The 21097-nt window shown below is 44.3% G+C and overlaps 1 protein-coding gene across 1 annotated transcript in view; it reads right to left on the bottom strand.

The window, feature by feature from the left end:
• The window catches only part of si:dkey-22o22.2 (neural-cadherin), a 99922-nt gene extending 79789 nt beyond the window's left edge, over window positions 1-20133 (bottom strand). Inside the window, exon 1 of the mRNA XM_027003010.3 lies at window positions 18987-20133. Coding sequence (XP_026858811.3) covers window positions 18987-19929 — 943 coding nt within the window. The 5' untranslated portion in view covers window positions 19930-20133. The remainder of the gene's footprint in view (window positions 1-18986) is intronic.
• Between the last annotated feature and the right edge of the window lie 964 nt (window positions 20134-21097).

The following is a 21097-nucleotide window of genomic DNA, read 5'->3' on the forward strand; positions in this document are numbered from 1 at the left end:
GTCTTACTTCCTCTTAGCAGAGCAACAGCTCAGACAACACTTCTCTACCGCCATTAACCCTTGTTTCAACGCCTGGCAGGAACAAGCTCTCAGCGTGGGTACTACAGTCCTTTAGCTTCACGTCTCATTAGCTTGGGAAAGAAGACTTTGATTTCAAGGCCCTGCTCTGATGACAGACCTAACTTGTGTTTGTGTAGTTTCTGTCAACAAAGGCTGTGTGTCCTCCATCCTGGCTAGCTGCACCTGTAGCTTCTCTGTTGTTACAGCCTTGGGAACACTCCCCACACAACAATCCACACTGCTTCATCCTGGGTTCAAATGACTCACTTCTCATAACGTGTGTATGGGGACTTGACTCCATCTGTGGGATGCTTCTCATTGATAGAGCACAATCTTACCCAAATTTAAATCTTTAATCTGAACACTAATGAAATTATTTTCACATATTAATATTTTGCAGAATAATAAATCTAATTATTTTAATGCCAAGCCTTGTCACTGTGAATGTACCAGTTTTAGGACCAACTGAGCTAGCACTTGCAAGGGCAGCAGTTTGACAGTGTTATAGCTTTATAGTCTGTATGCACAGTTAAGCAAACAGAAAGAGAGAGACAGAGAGAGATAATCAGAGACAGAGAGAGAGAGAGACAGAGAAAATCAGAGAGAGACAGAGAGAGAGAGACAGAGAGAGGTTTCTGTTTGCTTATGTTGCTCTTTGCTACAGCAGAGCTTTACTTTCAGATTTCCGACTAGTCAGGAAGCCCTTAAAACCAGAAAGCACAAACAGTGATCCACAGGGGACTGGAGGAACATGCTTGTCTCTTCGCTTTCTTCACCCTCTTCCTCCTCTTCATTTTAATAATGCATCCATATTTGAAAAGGCAAGGTATGCAGCAGCATCAATAAGTAAGCAGTCTGGTGCTTTTGAAGTGAGTTCGCCACCACCATTCTTGTGTCCTCACACGTCTGGAACCAAAGCATGCTTGTTCAGGACAAGAGCCCTGCTGGGGCTTTCTTCTTCCCACTCTTCCTGCCTCTTCCTCATGTCCTCTCCCTCCCTTCCTCAATTCTCCCCCTCTCTCCCTCACTTCTCTTTCTCTGCCCCAATTTTCCCCTTTTCTCCCTCATACATGGTTTTTCTTCCACCCATCTGCTCAACGCGGCCAGTGTGGCTGTCCGTGCGGCTTAGCACGGCTCAATATGAAAGCCATACCGCAGAGGACGAAGGCATGTCGGCACTAGTGGTCTGTTCCAGATCTGGGCTGTCCCTGCCTACCTGTAGATGGAGATCTGTGTCCATTGGGCCAAAGTGCGTATTTAATTAGCACTGTCTCTCAGGGGAGCATGACAGCCTGTCTTTCACTACAGAGACTCACGTGCGAGACAAAGACTGAGCTTTAAACAGTACAGGCAGACATGGCTTCAGTGTGAAGGCAGTTCTGGCCATTTGAGGTAATTCATGCAATAGACTAGGGGATTGGGAGCGGGATTTTCCTTGTTTTGGAAAAGCAAGCCAAGACATGCATTATTCACGTATAAACCAGACTGTGGAAAACAGGAGGAGGAGAATTTGCTTGTGATGCACCGACCTGGGGGAATAGCTGACAGAGGAGAAAAAGCACAATGTAAATCCTGGAGGCGGAGGGAAGAGCTAGGACAAAAGGATGCAACGAAGTGTCAGAGTGAAATATGACATCAATTAACAGAGAGCAGCACGTAAAGGGGAGTGGAAATGGTGAGGTGCAGAAATGAAAGCGTGTCCAAAAAAGCCCCATTATGATAAATTCTTCGGTCTTTAAACTGCTGACTGCATGGATAGTCCAGAGACACAAACACACGGTAGCAGGACAGCTGATCTGACTGCGATCATCACCACATATTTTGTGTTGGCTAGCGTGTTTTGGGCGTACAGGTCCTGGTCCTGCTATGACCCATGAGTGCGCACTGAAAGGTGCTTCGTATCACTCAGTGACACAGGAGGGACACTCAATGGCAGGCAAAGACCCCTGGCTCTCTGAAGAGAGGTGACCCCATCGACCCCTGGCGCCATGGCGTAAACCAGGCCAACCCTGAAGAGTGAGTCCTCAACCTGTCCAACCTTTTTCATTACCATCCATGTTTTGAGGCCAGTGAAGTGTGGCGTGCAGCAAATAAAAGCCCAGCAGGGAAGGCACCAGGCAGAGCATGAGCAACGTGCGTGATTTAATGAAGTCGACAGAAAATGTTTACTCCGTTCAATCGGAATGTTCTTTCATTGCACTTTATAATTAAAGATGAAATAAGCCAACTCAAATAAGGCCTTTTGCACTTTAGGATTATTTTGCAGTGCATTTATAAAGGGTTCTGCTATATTATCTTTCAGTCTGAAAAAGAGAAGAAAATGAGGAGAAAACGAGGGGAAGAGAATAAAAAGGAGGCTCTGACTGGGAGGTTTAAGACTAGCTGAGCTAGACTAAGAGAGCCCTGAGGGAAAGAACTTGATTCACTCTCTTTACCTGTACACTGACTCGAAATGTGGATATTCTTTTTTTGCTTCTGTGTGTGAGATTGTGTGAATGAGAGAGAGAGAGAGAGAGAGAGAGAGAGAGAGAGAGAGAGAGGAAGAAGGAGAGAGAAAAGAGAAAGAGTTGTCTGCATTCGAAGTGCATATGAATTCTGAAGCTAGAAAGACAGTAATGTGATTCCTGCAGGCTGTGTGGCTGGTAATAAAAGAAACTGCATGTTGGAATCCCACAATCTCTGTTCAGTTTCAAGCACACCTACACTACAACCCCCTTAAACACAACTATACACCAACCCCCTTCCAAAACACCTACACCCCAACCCCCTGAAACACACCTACACCCCAACCCCCAAAAACACAACTATACTCCGAACCCCGTCAAACACAATTATACTTCAACCCCCTCAAACACACCTACACCCCAACCCCCTCAAACACAACTATACTCCAACTGCCTCAAACACACCTACACTCCAACCCCCTCAAACACAACTATACTCCAACCACCACAAACACACCTACACCACAACCCCCTCAAAGACAAATGTACTCCAACCCCCTCAAACACAATTATACTCCAGCCCCCTCAAACACTATACTCCAGCCCCCTCAAAAACACCTACACCCCAACCCCCTCAAACACAACTATACAACCGTCCCAAACACACCTATACCCCAACCTCCACAAAGACAACAATACTCCAACTGCCTCAAACACACCTACACCCCAACCCCCTCAAACACAACTATACTCCAACCCCCTCAAACACAATTATACTCCAACCCCCTCAAACACAACTATACTCCCACCCCCTCAAAAACACCTACACCCCAATCCCCTCAAACACAACTATACAACCGTCCCAAACACACCTACACCCCAGCCTCCTCAAACACAACTATACTCCAACCCCCTTCCAAAACACCTACACCCCAACCCCCTGAAACACACCTACATCCGAAACCCCTCAAACACAACTATACTCCAACCGCGTCAAACACACCTACACCCCAACCCCCTGAAACAAAAATATAATCCAACCCCTTTAAACACAACTATACTCCAACCCCCTCAAAAACATCTACACCCCAACCCCCTCAAACATAACTATACTCCAACCGCCTCAAACAAACCTTCACCCCAGCCCCCTCCAACACAACTATACTCCAACTGCCTCAAACACACCTACACCCCAACCCCCACAAACACAACAATACTCCAACCCCCTCAAACACAATTATACTCCAACCCCCTCAAACAAGCCTACACCCCAACCCCCACAAACACACCTATACTTATTATTGCTTAATAAGCCTACAGCAACTGCTGATCGTCCACTTGCATTTTTCCAAAACCTTGCTAACATGTGATACTAAACCCAGCTAATGTGATACAATATTAAAGACAGGCTAAAGAACAGTTGTAGTAGGGGTACAAATTATGGTTTAACAATATCTTTACCAATGATAATTATAAAAAAGTCTTTCAGTGGCATTTCATTTTCAACTAATCGAACACCCCCCCCCCCAATAAAACATGCTGCAATACGTGATCATAAGGTGCTTTGTGCAATAACATATTTCAAAATCCATGTAAATATCAGGGCATTTATGAATTGTTGTATCAACTGTGATGATGCAGTTAACAACAGATTTTTCCCCACCAGTCACAGTGAGCTTTCCTCTGGTGTGTGCCCTTGCTGTTCATCTCTTCTGTGAGACCAGGTGAGACCAAGTTAGTCAAAGGACCACGGCTAATACCGTGCCTCACTGTGCAGGAGTACAACTCATCTGCACACAGACCCATGAACCCACACTTTTGTCAGAACACAGGTAGGAGAGAGAGGTGGTGGGCTGTCAGCCCAGTGCCTTGTGCACCGCAAGGTTGTGAGTGGGTCAATCCGGAACCTGCCCTCCTACATTATGAAGGCAGCTTTTGGGACAGCGATTCAGAAGAGCGGCGAGCCATTCGGATCTGCTGTGTTGCTCCACGGGAGGCCCAAAATGGCCGTCAGATCTGAATGGTCCCACACTCTGGTGCTGCAACCACATGAAAGAGCGCAGTGTCAGAGTGCAAGAGGAGCACATGCAAAGCCCCCCCCCCCCCCCCCCCAAAAAAAAAAACCAAAAAAAACAGGCTTTGTGCATTGGAATGAAAGTGTTGCACACACATCCGCATCCTAAAATATGCAGGATGGCCTGTGCTCTGCTCAGGCTGTGAACTAACACCCAGTAAAGCTCTGTGTCATTTCAGCACAGAATGCCATGCAAAGCTTTAGTAGAACTGTCATATTAGCATGTTTATATGGCCCTTTCAAGATCACTGTATGACATATCTGGGCTTACATTCCTCCATGGGCATCCTGCGAATCGAAGCATGTGTACCCAGGCCCGGATTGCCGAGGAGGGACGGCACATGGCAAGGACGCTGTGGGGAGTTTCAGCTCGTGTGCAGCAGAGGCTGGGCCCTGGCAGGCTCTGGCCAAGATCCAGGGAGGTCTGTCAGGGGCAGCTGGAGGGCCAGGCTGGGCCACTGAGGGCTGGGGCCCTGAGCATTGACACCACTTTGGAGAAGAGTTAGAGAGAACAGATGGACTCCAGAGTGGGAAATCAGTCCTTCATCTGTCTCTCACATAAATGGAAAAACGTCTGTCATAAACTGGGCCCCAAGAGACAGCCGGCCATCACCAAACCCAACGTGGCACAAATGTTATTAGGATACTGAGGACTTATCCTGCATACAGACAGATGGTTAACTCAGTTTATGAGAATATCCTTTCCTCTCTTTCCTGTTGCTAAATGAATACATTCATCCTTATGACGAGGCTGAGAGAGCGGGTAAGGAGCATGTGCTGCCCACAGGCAGAAGCAGGTAGTGGGATCACAGCAGCCTCTCCCTGTGCTTACATCACAACAGCCTGTGCTCACATCACTACGTCCTCTCCCTGTGCTTAAATCACAGCAGCACAGCAGCAACTCTGTGTTCACATCACGGGTAGGTCTCTCGAGTGAAACTATTATTAAAAAAGCAACTTCATTTACTCAGAGGATCAACAGAAAGTCATATGTAAACAACTGTAGAGTGTGCTTAATTCACACACACACCACACACACCAAACACACACAGGCAAAAGATGTTACAATCACACAGACAAAGTGCTAGACACAATCTTCAGCCTTTCTAGTGGGGAACCAGGAGTCTTGGGTGAAACAAAGAAATAAAAACAAGGGCACAGTGCACATCACAACTACTGGCCATTTTAAAAATCCAGGCTGAGAAGAAACAGAACCCTTTCAGTTCACTTTGGGTTGGGGTTAACCCTATCTCCGGCACCTTTCCACATACAACCAAACACTCTCTCTCTCTCTCTCTCTCTCTCTCTCTCTCTCTCTCTCTCTCTCTCTCTCTCACACACACACACACACACACACACACACATATGCAAACATGATCATTAAGCTGTGATGCAAGTCCTGACAGTCAACTGCCAGTATGCACTCCTCAAACTAGGGAGTTAACAGATGAAACATTCAGTACCCTATTCCAGCCATTCATATGTGAAGGCCACTGCGGATTGGCTCCTGCTCTCCGAAATCTCCATTCTGGGTTACTTTAATAACCTCACCAGTGAGCTAACGACCTGACAGCCCTTCATTACCATGGTCAGCTGGAGAGAATAGCTACTGAAAAGTGGTGCTAAGGAGAGACAGAAATCCATCTCCTTCCTCATTCGCCCGTGTCCAGGAGGGAGTAAACTGTCAGCGCTCCTGAGCACAGGCATGTAATGTTCAACCGTGGGAAGCTTTGGTTCATGCCAGAGTGTCAGGAAAGCCCAGAAGCCCTGTGAAACCGTGGATGGGCGCACTGAGGGAGTGAAGGACGGAAGACGGGCACGCTGCTCCTTCAGGCCAACAGAGTGACTAAATATAGTTAGAGGTAGAGGGAGGGCACCTCGGAGGACTGGAAATTTCACATTCAGGAGGACTCACAAGGAAAACATGGATTTCCTTTCTTCTCAGCCTGGACTTTGACTCCTTCTGTGTCCCTGTTTGACTCTGCATCAGTCTGTCCCTCATTCACCCACCACAGAGGCCTCCAATTTTGGCAGACCTAAAGTGAATACAGGAGTCATGTACAACATAAGAAGACTGAGTAGCTATAGTCTCTTTTATCAGAGAGCTCTCAAACCTGGAGGTATCTAATGTGTTCTCTCTCTCTCACTCTCTCTGTTTTTCTCCATCTGTCTCTCTCTCCCTGTCTTCCACTCTCTCTCTCTCTCTCTCTCTCTCTCTCTCTCTCTCTCTCTCACTCTCTCTCTGTCAGGCTTGTCCCAATAGAAACACACTAGGCAGAGAACATCAAAGAGGCCCCTCGTGCTCGCTAGGAGCACAACTTCAAAGGTTGGACTTGTTACATACCGCAAATATGTGTGTTCAGCTAAAGCTTACCCAAGATAACAGCTCCAAATCTACCGCAGCAATTTCATGCTCCATTCAGACACTATTTCAACCCAAGAATTGACTTCCATACCATAATTAAATGTGAGAACCTGGGAAGTGCGAAACATGGTTTAAAACACACAGTTCCCTGCTGAACCTCTATATTCACTGAATTCTATTCACTAAATTATATTTACATGTGCATACATGTGTATCCTGGTGTCTGAATGTTTAAACCATTATAATTTGATATAAACATTTATTTTCAAAATAAAGAAATGAGAGCAGTTATTCCTATCTGTCAGGCCTCTATTAATGCATATACGTCTTCTGTGTAATAAACGTGCTTGCAATGATGAAAAAGTTTTTGAATTAAGGTTTTCTAAAATGTAATTTGAAATAAACTTGCTGGCTTTGTTTCAATCTCAAAACTAAGGTGGGGGAAAAACACCAGAAAATGTGCTAACCACAAAACAATTTACACATTCCCATTAAGGCACACAGCAGCCATCCTTCTTAAACATAGGATGCCATCTGATGTTCTCAGGGCCTGTGTACATTTTTGTGTGTTTGTGTCTGTGTAAACAGTGTCATGGGCAGGGGGGCTGCGGACACACAGGGGTACACAGATGTGCACCATGTCACACTCAAACGACGCATTTCACTGCAGCATGAGTGAGGGTTTGTGTGTGTTTGTGCATGTGTTCATGTGTGCATGTGTGTGGGTGTGTTGGGGGTGTGAAGCATGGCACCTTGCAGTAGCTTATGACTGAAGCACACAGCTTCGATTCAGTCTGGCTAATATGTGCACGTTTAACAGCGCACGTCTGCGGTGAGGAGCCTCGGCTCCTTCACTGGGAGCTGTGCTCCCACCTTTCAGTTCTTCCTCAAAGCCTGTGCGGGCTGAAACGCCTTGCCCTGGGGAGCACGAGTTAGAAACGCTCCTGCTTTTCATAGGGACTTCAGCACACACCCTCGCTCCTCTCTCTCGCGCTGCCTGACTCGGAAAGGTAAACAGCGTGAGAGGCTCCCGTCCCTATACCACACCGCACGCAGAGATGAGGAAGAAACACACGCTTACAAAAGGGCCTGCTTCCTTTGTCTCGAGGGAAATGAAGTAATCTTTCCCCACGTGACACCCCACAGGAGTTTAGCAGGATGATCCACAGTACAAATTTGCTAATAAATACACGCAGATGCACACACAAGGACTGCAGACAGAGCTGTCAGGCACCTGTCTTGCAGGCAGTCAAACAGCCACAGGTATTATTTTTCTTTGAGATCTGTAGAATTGTACAATCATGAAAGCAAATAAACTGAAAAAAATGTTAACTTTTCTGTGCTGTAAGACTCTGTAGGAATAGAAATTCTATTGTGGTCAATTTGCATCAACATTTGATTCTTCATTTGCTTCATTTACTTAATTTAGATTTAAAATTTAAAACTAATGAGGATTCCAGGTTTACATTTGAAAACAACAAAACAGTAATATAGTCTCCCTACCATAAACTAATTCAGGTACAAGTAAATCTTATTTTGGATAGGAAGACATGCATTACCCTACAAAATTTATTGACTGTTTATATAATCTGTTATTTTCAAGGTAATGAGGAAGTTATGTTGTTTGTGAGTAATTATTATTAATTATTCATGATGTGAGAAAGAGACAGATAGTTAGATAGACTGACAGGGACACAGAGGAGAGAGAGAACATGGCAGGTTCCCCATTGAGTTCCACACTATTTTGCTGAACCTCTCTTCAAAGCTCAAGCACTAAGGGCTGGGTGTGGAAGCCATGGAGAGAGGGGCCAAGCTGGGATGAGAGGGGGCCTCTCGGAGGCCGCAGGGACCAGGCCATGTGTTTTCCATTTGCCCTGTGGGAGCTGAGAGGGTGAGCCACTCATCCTCTGATCCCCCTGCGCCCCACTTGCCAAGCCAGCCGGCCACAAGTCAGCCACAGGAGGCACAGTGACAGCGGGCATCCAGACAACATCCGGGCTCCCTCCCTTCCTCCCTCCCACGCAAGGCCCCACGAGGCCGTGGGCTGGAAGGCATTTGGACCAGAGCTTCCCGCCAGCCGCAGGCAGAGGAGAGAGGCTACACAGCTCACCATGGGATGTGCTTTTAATAGGCTTGCAGTCAGCAGGCACAAAGCAAAAGAGAAACAGCCCTGCTTGTGTAAGTCCACCAATTTAATGCACTGTTCTGTCTGGGTAGATTGTAAAATGAAAAATAAAATACAAGGAGAAAAGTGTGCCAGGAGCCTTTTGTGTGTGTGCCTGATGAAAAATAAGGGCCAAAAACTGATTGACTAGGCCTACTGAAGGGGAGAATCTCTGATCCTTGTAATGAATGCTGTCTTATTTGAGCTCTGCATTATTGATGACAGGGACTAGTCTAATGCAAAAGTGCTATCAAATGGTGACAACTGTGCCGTTCAATTATTACAGTGTGCAGCAGAAGATGAAAGGCCTTTGATAGGGGGCATAAATTCCCCAGCACCCCCCCCCCCACTCCAAAGCCCCACTCCCCTGTTTCCACCCCCCTACCAGCAGTGTTCCTATCAGCAGCAGAGGGGAGGGGCACAGGCCACCTCCGTGGCTCCTCAGATCACAATTGGAAAGTTGCGAGTAGTGTGTGCAGCACAGTGAGACCTGGCAGACCTCACATTCATTCACAAGTGCCAATGCTCAAGCTAAAGTATCTCTATGACACTGCATGAAAGCGCACCAACTGACAGCTTACAAAGCGTTGGTACAGAAACGTTTCTAATATGATTACAGGTGTTTAAGGTCCAGAACAACGTATTCTAGGAGAATGGTCTTTTTCTGAGATGCTTGAAACATTTCGTATAGTAGCTTGGATAAACATGCAGCAGTTCTAATGAATGTAAGCTAATATGATCATTCTGATGAAGGAGCCCTTTATTTTGAATGGAGTGTGTTGGCTGATGGTTTAATTAAAACATACTTTAGCTGTGAACGCATTAAAGGCATCCGATGCAATAGAATGTACAGAAGGTTAATCTATAATTCCAGTAATGCCTGAGGGTTTTGTGTTGTAACCTGTAAAATCAATACATCTACAAAAGTGCTTATAGTTAATGCAAATTTTTCACAACTTCCAAGATGAGCAAATCTAACAATAACAAGTTTTAATTATTTCTCCCTATACTCATTTTACTCACTCTACCAACATACATGCACACACGCACACACGCACACACACACACACACACACACACACACACACACACACACACACACACACACACACACACACACACACACACACACTTTGATGTCTTTGATGTTTAACTAAACATCCTGTGCCTTCATAAATCAAATGCATGCTAGACTGGCCTTAATGTCCACTGTGGTTCACTGGTGAACTTACTCTTTAAAAAACAAAAGGAGCTCATTAGCTCAATTGAAAACAGAGTGCTGTGCTACCCAATGTTTATGCAATTACGTGCCTATTGACAGACAGCACATGGTTCTAAATTATCTGCTTTAAGCCAAGGGATTTTATTAATGTAAAATGTGTTGTTAATATTATAAATAGTTCATGAAATAAAAACTGTTAATAATTAATTACTAGCTCTGTCATGGAATCGAACTGTAAAATGATGTAATAATGGTATCAAACAGAGAAATTTTGAGCCTAAAATAACCAGCTAGGCAGAGTAATATGGTGAAGTGCGAAGGAAGTGCAGATTATTTGGGTTCCTCTTTCTTAGGAGATCCCCCTGCCTGTGGCCATGCTCAGGCCCTGTGGAGAATCAGCCTGGTGTCCCTGTCTGCAGCGGGGCATTGTTTCAGGGCCAGTTGGGAAATGTGCTCCCTGGATTTCACTCCCTGAGTGACACTGATCTTGTCTCGCTTGGAGTAACACAGCGCTGCATTCATCGCTCCACTCACATCTCTGCTATCTGGCTCGGCAGGACGTGACAGAGATTGGGCACACGCATGCCAGCCGTTACCTGTGCCGAGCTTCCTCTGGCCTGACACACACAAGGCACCGGCGTTAACATTCCAGTGCAAAGAGATGATTGGAGAAACAACTGAGCCGCCAGGGAGACAGAGACGCAAACTTATAATCTGATCTTTCTTCAGGAGACGCAGGACCCACATTCAGGAGGAGGAACGTGATCTACTGTGTCGAGCCATGAATTGTGATTTATTAGCGCATGGAGGACTGAGTGGATGACCTTCGCTGTGGCATGAGCAGTGTAGGAAGTAGAGGACGAATGTGGGCCTACTTGGCTTTCTCTCCTCAGGACCGTTACTGGCATGTGTCATTGACATGGTTTTCTTGTTGAGTGGAAAGTGTACACTTTTCTCAGAGTAGAAAATGGCAATATCAAGTGACCAGTTGAACTAGTAGAGACAAGGGCAGCCATGTGGAGTCACCAAATCCAGCACTACTCTGTGATGTTTACTGTCCAGTCCCTCATACAGCTATGCACGCCAAAGCTGTCCCTTCACAATCAAGCCATGTAGGATTAGATTGTGTGTGTTGTGTTCCATTGTTTGTTTGTTTTGCAAACAGAGGGTTAAATGTGGTTTAAATGCTTTCCATTTTTGTCTAACAGGAGTGTGTCAAGAAAATCACTGGGACCTGTATCTCCCATGCTGAGGCCAACTTCAGATTCTCATTCTTGGAGTGCGGAAAGTCTGCAAGAGATATGTGTGGGAAAGACAAGCGTGCCCAATCACTCCTGGATCCCCTCCTAAAGCTTTAATGGACCTGCCTACATGTCTGTGCTGGGTCTATTTCATCAATGGCACATTCCGCAAAACCTTCACTGTGGCTGTTTCTCATTTGCATTTCTTGTCTGACATCATTTGTGCTCTTTTGGTGACCTAATTTTAACAAACTGACAAACTTTCATTGTTTTAATTGAGATTTGAAATGAGAACTCACTCACTAGCAGCACTTGACTGAATGTGCTTTTGATGTATGTTCCAGGGTATGTTTAATTAGCCAAAGAAAGTGACTATTTTTTCCTCTTCATTCTGCAGTGGTGAAATTTCATCTTCTCTATAAAAAAACACTGCATAGACTGCAATAATGTAATCAAGTTCTGAACACTGCCATCAATAAATAAGCAGATATATAACAGTGTGAAAGCAAACTTGGCATGCTTTATGTGGAAGTGTGAAACTGTGTCTCAGCTTTGATAAAATGTCTACTTGAATTTGTTACTAGACTCCATACACTATATCTCACATAGTGTATGAAATTAAATGAAATCCAGTGTGACTGGAGACATTCCCTCACATTCACTCAAACACATTTTTCTTGGGGTGCAGCATCTACTGAGTATAACTAAAGCACTAGTAAGACAAAGTATTTATTTTTCTAAGGCTAGTTGAGCTCTCTTCAAGTATATCTCAGAGACAGCCTCCAACTCAACGCATTTGTTGATTTTCTGTCATGTATAACCCAAAGAGCTATTTACATATTTGCTTAACTGATTTCAGCAGCTTTAAATCTTTAAACGAGCCCCTTATTTATCCCCTTTGAAGTTGGCATCTCAAAAGCAGGGACTGCAAAGCAATATGCAAATGATCATCAAGGTCTGTATTGCGGTCCCGTATGAAATCAATAATAACACAGAAGGCATTCTCACTGCCACGCTAAAATAATATTGATTTCCCATCACAGTCTGTAGCCCTGGAACTTTCCACACATGTTGATTTTTCCCCTCTTGTGTCTAACTCACTCTTAATCAATGTCCCCCCTCTCCACTCACCTCCCGCAACAACAGCACATGCCCCTGATACAGAATACAGTACGCCACAGTGCAAGTGTGCTTCCAGGTGTGGCTTAGAAACACAGGTGCCCTTTCACAACAAGCTGTGTACGTGGATCACTGTAGAAGACTTCATAGGGTGCAAGTCCCATTCACTAATGTGCTTCCATCTCCTCCAGGACAAAGAGAGAGAGATAAAGAAACAGAGACAGAGAGGGCCTCCAATCTAAATCAATGCTGAGCTCCAGTCCAAATACATTTAATGGTCCAATTAGGTGTGTATCTATTTAACAATGATTATTTCTGCTCCTATACTGAGCATGCCAAAATCAGAACCCTGCAAACATCCAGCACAAAAGGGGTGGGGGGTGGGGGCACCACAGATACTAGATGTCAGCATAGCTCACCTAATTACTATGAGTCACTGCTTTGGTGAGACAAGGAGAAAACATGCTGATCGCACAAACCATGTCAAGATGGCCAATCTAAAATATCTTTATCATCATGATCCTGACTGTCAAATGGCTTGACCATGGTGCCCGCCAATCTGAAAGAGTGAGAGCAAAAAGATCCAGGCCCAAATCACATTTCCGATCACAGTGGAGCAGGAAAATGCAACTTGGTGACAAGAATGTGACTGTTTTAAAAAAAGAAAGAAAAAAAAGCAGATTTATTCTGTGGACTCATAATGGAAAGCACTATGCTTCCTACTCCCAGGGACTATTACACAATGATGAACAATGTACAACATTTTCCAGCAGCTGCAGTTTCCATACAGTGGAGAACAATCGCTTTGTATTGATCAGCTAATGAAACTGAATTCACCCAGTCTCGAGCTGGCCACACTGATAGCCATGTGGGTTATTCATTTCATTTTTAAAAAATCTCATTAATATGACTGCAGTCTCCTAACAATGCCCACTGCTAATTCAGATAAATGAGGTTTCTGCTGAAATCTAGAATCTGTGTGTTTAAACCGACAAAGTTTAAGCTGCAATCTTCTTCACCACAGAAGTGAAGGATTTCGATATGAGAGGGAAAAAACACAAAGTAGCAGGGCTCTTCTTCAGGAATTAAACTGAGTCTTAGCTGGCGTGACCAATTTATTAATTAACATCAGAAAGCTAGGGCGCACTGAAGGCCCTCTGTGACCTAGGCTTGGTGCAGAGCTACACCAGCCAAGAGAGAATGAGTGGGACAGAGTGCTGATGACCTTGTCCTGTTTTATCATTAAAAATGCTTCTGGCCACTATGTGTCGCCTGTCGATAACCTATTATGACTCAATGGAGAGGACAGACACTGCATTGGCATGAAGTTCCATTTGCAGAGAGGAGCACAGTGTGACAGTGGGACAGTGGGTTCACAATAGGAGCCATAACTAAACAGCCAAACTTGGGGGAAGGGGTGGGTGAGAACAAGAGAGACAGCACATGCCTTTTGATGGACTACCATCATTAAGCATGTTCACTGTCTGATGAATGGGTGATGTTACACAGCAGGGTGACTCTGTCAGTACTCTGGATTGCATGTCTCGCTTGCGAAAGAAAGTACTTCTTCATCAGAGAAGGGAATGTTTGGAGTCAGTGTGGAGCTCATCCAGGCTGCTTTTCGCTTTTAAAGTGAGCAATGTCCCCATCTCCAATGATAGCAAGTTTCATACATACCGGCATGATTGAAAGCTCTCACCTCACTGATGGTGATAACAACCTACAATAATAACCTACACACACACACACACACACACACACACACACACACACACACACACACACACACACACACACACACACACACACACACCTGTTTTTGCTTGCTGTCCACAGCACCAGCACACAGCCTCCCTCTAAGCACGCCTGCCCTGCATCCCTCCTAATAACACTGATTCAACCAGACCCCTACAGCTCTCCAGGGCTTCATTTACCAGCAAAAAAGCTTTGGCTTCTTCACTATGATATATCCTCCAGCACTTTCTCTCCCATGAACACCCTCCCTTACACCAGCAAGCATGCACGTGCACTATTAAAATCTCTTTGTTTTTGATACACACACACACATACACAAACACACACACACAAACACACACACACACACACACTTCTAATCTTCAGAATCGCTGAGTGCAGGCTGAAATCTCTCGTGTACATTTCTATAATGGCTGTCTATAGGGTGCGTGAGTGCAGGATCACAGGCTGATCCTCAGGCAAAACACAGCAGATGGGAAAGGGACTAATTGTATGAGCTAAATAAATGGACGAGACAACAGTGGTCTGCAGAGTTTGTGCGCACTCCTGCTCCTCGTGTGGTCTGAATGTGAAACTGAAGGGCGCTCAAGCAGAGAAGAATATTTTGCTATTTTGTCTCATCATTAGAGTAGGATGACAGAATATGGTTGAGTTCATTGATTATCTGTTTATCTATTAACAGCATCATCATATCTTCCAGGAAGGATGGTGATGTGCATGGGTTCTGGTGGCTTTAATGACCCATGTTGGGAAGTAATCCTCCAGGAAAGACCACACGGCTGAGTAGCTTCTCATGCGCTCAGTGGGTGAGCCGTATAATCACCTGCTCACGGCACGGGCAAAAACACTCAGTCCTCATAACATGCAGAAATCGCTCAGATCAAACACGCTGGTTTGAGAACGGGAATGTGCAGTAATCTTTGCATAATACCCTGACCAAAATGTATATAATGTAACCCTGACTGACAACCAAGCTGCCTAAATACATGCTGTGAAGAAAACAGCAGAGCTTTATTAAAACTTATCATCACTGTCACACTTCAGATTACAGATGTCTGTAGCCTTGAGCAGTGGAGAGTGAGTGAACAGCCAGATCTTAACCCCCCACCCACCAGCCCCTACTCATTTTCGGCTGTTGCTGGGTGCCCACTTCACCATGTGCGTCGCAGAGCTTAATGGAAGCTGACGGTCCTCTCTAAGACCCAAGCGCACATCCCTAGCTTGAGCCAGCCAGGCTGAGGGTGGGCCACGCTCCTGGATGACTGAGAGCATGTGGGAGGCGAGAGGGCAAGTGGCCCTAATTACATCTATGCTCTGCTCCCTGAGCCTGCATTATGCCACCAACAGCAAGAGACGATTGATGGATAATTGGGAACTTAAGCAACAGAAAGGCCACTAGACTCTGACAAGAAGCTTTAAGTGAGTCCTGTGCACATCCACCCTGGCACTAAGCTGCCCGCATGCTGTGACCTGCCATCCCAACTCCTCCTACTACATCGCCGGGCTCTCCGAGCTTATTGACATGACAGAGGTGACAGAAGCTGAAAATGTGCAATAACTCAGTGCAGGACAGATAGAGAATGCCTGCGCAGACTGGCAAGGTTCGCAAACTGCATGCAACCATTACTCATGGCACATATCTTATCAGCATGCAGGAGATATGGATTATTTCCAGTCAGATGCAAATCTAATAGTGATTCACTCAGCACAGGGAGCAGATATCTGTTTATGCGGCACTCAGAAATGAGGGGCAGATGCTCTTTTTTTTCCCCATTTCCCCAGTCACTCCTTACTGCAACATCCCCCCCACATCAACACATTTTTTCTCGCCCTCCAGCCTCCCCTCCATGTCAACCCAAGTGAGTCTTTCATGCTGAGCAGTTTCCGTATTCCGAGCTGATCGAGTTGCACCTTACAAGGTTTTTTCCAACTTTCATGGTCACGGTGCTACCCGGAGAACGAAATGCTGGTAGTAAGAGCCCATGCACACAGCACACAAGACACTATATGTGTTTACCAAGCCAGCGGACATACCACAGGGACGGTCTTCATAGGGATTATAAGGCTGTCCCATAGTCCTGAACAGGAATACTGCATGCTAATGCTACTGTGTGTAATGGAGCAGGACAAACTGTTAACACCATCACCTCCACCTCCACCCCCCTCTATGAGGAGCTTGTTAATTAAATGGCATCTGACACTAGAGCAAGTCAACCACACTGGTGTCAGCCTTGCAGAGAGTGAACATGCATAGCTCTGGCCTGAACCCGTAATACAGGTGAACTTGCACATGCCTGGCCTGAGCCCCTGACATGGGAAAAAATAATCTTTTGCTGCTTTACCTGCTCTAATATTACCCTTGATAATGTAGCAATTATCCATATCCTTGTTTATGTATACACCCTGCAATGAATAATTTCTGCATTATATGCTAGACATTTTTTACTTCTTTAATTTCTACAATGGTGTATTCATATTTTTCTTGTGCATTTTTGATTGCAGTTTCAAAGAGTAAGAAGAGAATACTAACCAAGGAAGCTCATGCAGATGGGATTGCTTTATCTAGCCTCCTCATCTAAAAAGGAGAAAGCATGACTTTTCAAAAACAGTATGAGGCCAGACAATGGTTTCCAGAATAATTATCTCCCAAAAGCCCATTGCTTTCAGCACGCACATTTAGGGAGACGGTCATGCTGACAGCATCTCCATTCTAAACAAGACAGAGCAAACATGCAGCCAATGGGACACACTCCTACCTCGCTGCCCTTGGAGACTATGGTGCTGTGTGTAAGCTGACTGACCACATTATTCAGACGACCACACGAGGTGGCGAAATGTAAAAGGGAAAAGAAGCACTAAGCTTGGCAAACGCAACACGAGCTGGAGCCACAGACTTCAGAGGAGCAGAGCCCCGTGCCGTGCTGGGCTGTGTGCATTACACAGTCACATTTGTGCTGTGACCATGCTAAGAAAGGTTGTCCACTCCATGGCGCTGACAGCAGTCCCCTGTGCTATCAGGTTCAGTGGAGTGTTATCGCTGGGCAGACGCTGACAGATATGACAACACCCAATTATGCCCAGAAAACAAAACTGTCACAGGAGAGTTTCAGCTAGAAAAAGAATTCCAGAGACATGGCAATGGAGGTCTATTAAAGCTAGACCGTCTATTAAATATGAATACGGAGGAACCTGAAACTGTTGAAATTGCTGATTAGCCATAATCAGCAGCCCCAGGGTTCCCTATACTCCTCAAGTAAACACATCATCCTCCTTTACCTTCTGAATTTCCAAACAACCACTAGGTAACTGAAATCAAAACCTAAGGCGAATGCCGTAACATCATGAGGCACGGGCCTTGGCATAAAATAACAAACACTCACATCCTCTACTTAAACAATATATCCTGTCCTGGACAATGTACTTCAGATACATAAAGCATGCGTAGCTGGTGTTTTCCACATGGGTAAATACTGCTAATTACTCCAAACAAACACTGCATGTAGGTTCACATTTAAGGCCTTGATTAACAAAATAAGGCTGCCATGGCTGAAACCACTCAATCTAAACTCACATTGCTAATTAGTAGCCATGATCATAATATTTACTCTGGCTAGACCCTGTGATGTCGGTAACCTTATTTCAGCTTACCCAACATGTCACAATCTATCCCCATTAAGTGAGTGGTCAGAGTCACTATTCTACTGATGTTCTCTTCACAATGTGGCAGCCATGTGTTTCTCAAACTATGCATTACTAAGAAAAACAGTTTCAGTCAAATATGTTCCAAATAGACATTATAATCTCCTCTAGTCTGATTAGTGCAGGCATTTTATGCAAAAAACCTGTAAACTTGTCATGGGCATCAATAAATTGACACTTTGGGTGTTATAAACCAAGAGTAAATAAGCAATAAGAAAGTGCTTTAATGATGTTTACAGTTTAACGACCTGTGATAATCTCAAGCCGAGCTAACAAGGGAATGTCAAAACCATCAAGTTTGTGATAAAGTGCCATACTGGCAACATTAATAGTTCCGATTCAATAATGTGACATGGAAGGCTATGAATAAATACATACTATATTCAGAGGGTAAATGTTTAAACATTATGTTGGGTTTTTGTATCCTATACAAACTTCTTCATCCTCTGACATGAGCTAGTCAAATTAAAATCTGCCTAAACCCGTGGGAAAAAACTGGCAAGTACAACAGAGATGACGGAAGGTCGCTAGAGAAATGTAATCCATTTATCTTGTACACACTTCCGACGTGTACTATTCGTGAGGGCAAAAGAGAACAGTCTTCACGTAGTTATTTGCGCTGTGCCTGGTATAGCCAGTATCCCGATAAATCCAATTTTGAACATGCTCAACTAACCTAGCGTGTAATTTCTGTTGCGCATTTATTATGACGATAACTTATCTAAATCCAACAGAATTCAGGAAAAATAGAACGTGAAACTGTAGTATTTCTATTGTCATAGACTTCACTTCTATCATAAAGTATTCGCTTTTAGAAAGGCACAAGGGACAAGTCAGCCTTACCTCTAATGTTCTGGATTTTAACCATCACCTGCGTGGAGGATGTCAGGCTGTGTGCTAAGTAGACACGACCTGTTTCACGTTCTATTTGGACGGGCGGATCTTCCTCAGATATCACCTCGAACCACTTCTTTTCGAACTTTTGATCAGGAACAGTGAAGATCGTGTCGCCGACTTTTACATCTTCAGAAAGCGTTACAGTATAGTACAGTTCTTCCGATACTGCTCTTGGTCTCCTTCTGTTCGTAATAACTGTGGCTGTAGCTACAATTTGAAGCTGAAACGGTTCGCTTTCTAGGGCTACGTCTCCGTGATCTTTGGCATAAACTGGAACAGTTATGTTTCTCGGTGCGCTAAGAGAATGAACAAGCAGTACCTGACCCGTTTTTGGAACCACGTGTACGTTTTTGTTTGGAAATGTAAAATACATAATTGCGCCATTTCTTCCTGCGTCCTTGTCTTCTGCTCTAAGACGTACCAGCTCGGTACCGACTGGTGTTAATTCGTCAATTTCTATCATTTCATTTTTAGTGATGAACAGGGGTATGTTGTCGTTTTTATCCAGCACCTCAATTTTCATTGTCACTATATTAGTTGTGCAGCTTGATAGAAGGGCATTCACCAAATACGTCGATTTAATCTCCCTGTCAAAACTTTTAGTGGTTTTCAAAAGGAGCCCCTTTTCCCCCGAAAAGACAAGTGAAAAATTTGATGCGTCCTCCCCTTGTAAAGCACTTTTCAGTCCCGTATAGCTCGACTCTCTGCATTCGGGTGCAAAAGGCAAAAATAACCCAGCCACTATAGTTCCGACTGGTGCGTTTTCTTCAACTTGTCCATAATAAACTGGAGGATTAGTAGACACATAAGAAAATGAAAGGTAAACGATGAGAAAAAATGCAGTGACAGAGAGCAAAAGTTTTTTGTCTCGTCGATGTACCTTCATCATTCCACCGATTAAGTCACTTTCATATACAAATAAAACTTCCTTTGCGCACGAATATTACATAGACAACGTGGGTAATTTGTATACTCCAAAGAAAATGGAACAACTTTTTACAAAGGCAAAAAGTTTTCTAACATTCCTAAAGAAAATGACAAGCCAACTGTTAAAATCAAGATGCTCGTGTCGTTTGCGGCTCCTCGACCAGCATCATCCAACCCCACCAGTTCCAGCATCCACTGATACACAGCAGCTCAGACTCCATGTGGTACCTTCGTCCCCGCCCACAACGCGCCGCCAATCTCAACAACCAATAGGACGAACTGAGCGTTTTGTTCCACCTACATAATGAGAATTGGCTGCTGCTGCTGAAACACGCCATGCGATCAACGTGAACGTTGGGCTACCTACTTTAGAATTAATCCCTCACGTCCTACCCCTTAAATTACAAACCTTCAATTACTGGGGGTTTCAAATTACTTCAAATTACTGTTCTCTAAGAGGCTTTGAATCCAGAAGAGAAAATTGCATTCAGGTTATTGTCAATTATACGTTGCTGGATATTAGAACTAGGGACTAGAGTCCTACAAAATTACAAAGATGCCGCGGTTAAAATAGGCAAAGAATGGACATTCTATAAACCAGAAAATAAATAACTAATTCTAAAGGTACGATGCATAAATAAATGTCTAGCTGCAAACTTCTGGTTAAATTATCCCGAGTCTACTGTAGGTGGGCATGAACATACTGAGGAAGCTAGATACCTCAAAAAAAGGTACAACAGTAACTTTGCAAACATTATACAGCAACATAAAAACCTCAAGCAAGCTATTTAAAAACTTTACTGCATTGTATTTATATTATATATCCTATGATAAATATAAAATAATAGCCTAAGGTGTCCAAGATGCCCACTACTGTGACTCCTCTTAATTTCAGTTATAATTTGCACTGTATAGTCCTGAGATGAAACTGATCAAAACAATTAATGCTGGTGAAAACTAAAAATATGTGAACTGAGTCCATAAAACATAAAGATATTTGCTAACCCTCGCCTTGTAAATGTACTTAAAGACCAATTTTAACTTTAAAAATGAGCCAAATCAACTGTAGAGTCCAGTTAATGAAAGCTCACACAGGGTGATGCCCAACTGATAAGATACAAAGAGCAAGA

This window comes from Electrophorus electricus, chromosome 14 (genome assembly GCF_041902795.1).
Source record: "Electrophorus electricus isolate QZ-2024a chromosome 14, ASM4190279v1, whole genome shotgun sequence".
NCBI classification, from domain to species: domain Eukaryota; kingdom Metazoa; phylum Chordata; class Actinopteri; order Gymnotiformes; family Gymnotidae; genus Electrophorus; species Electrophorus electricus.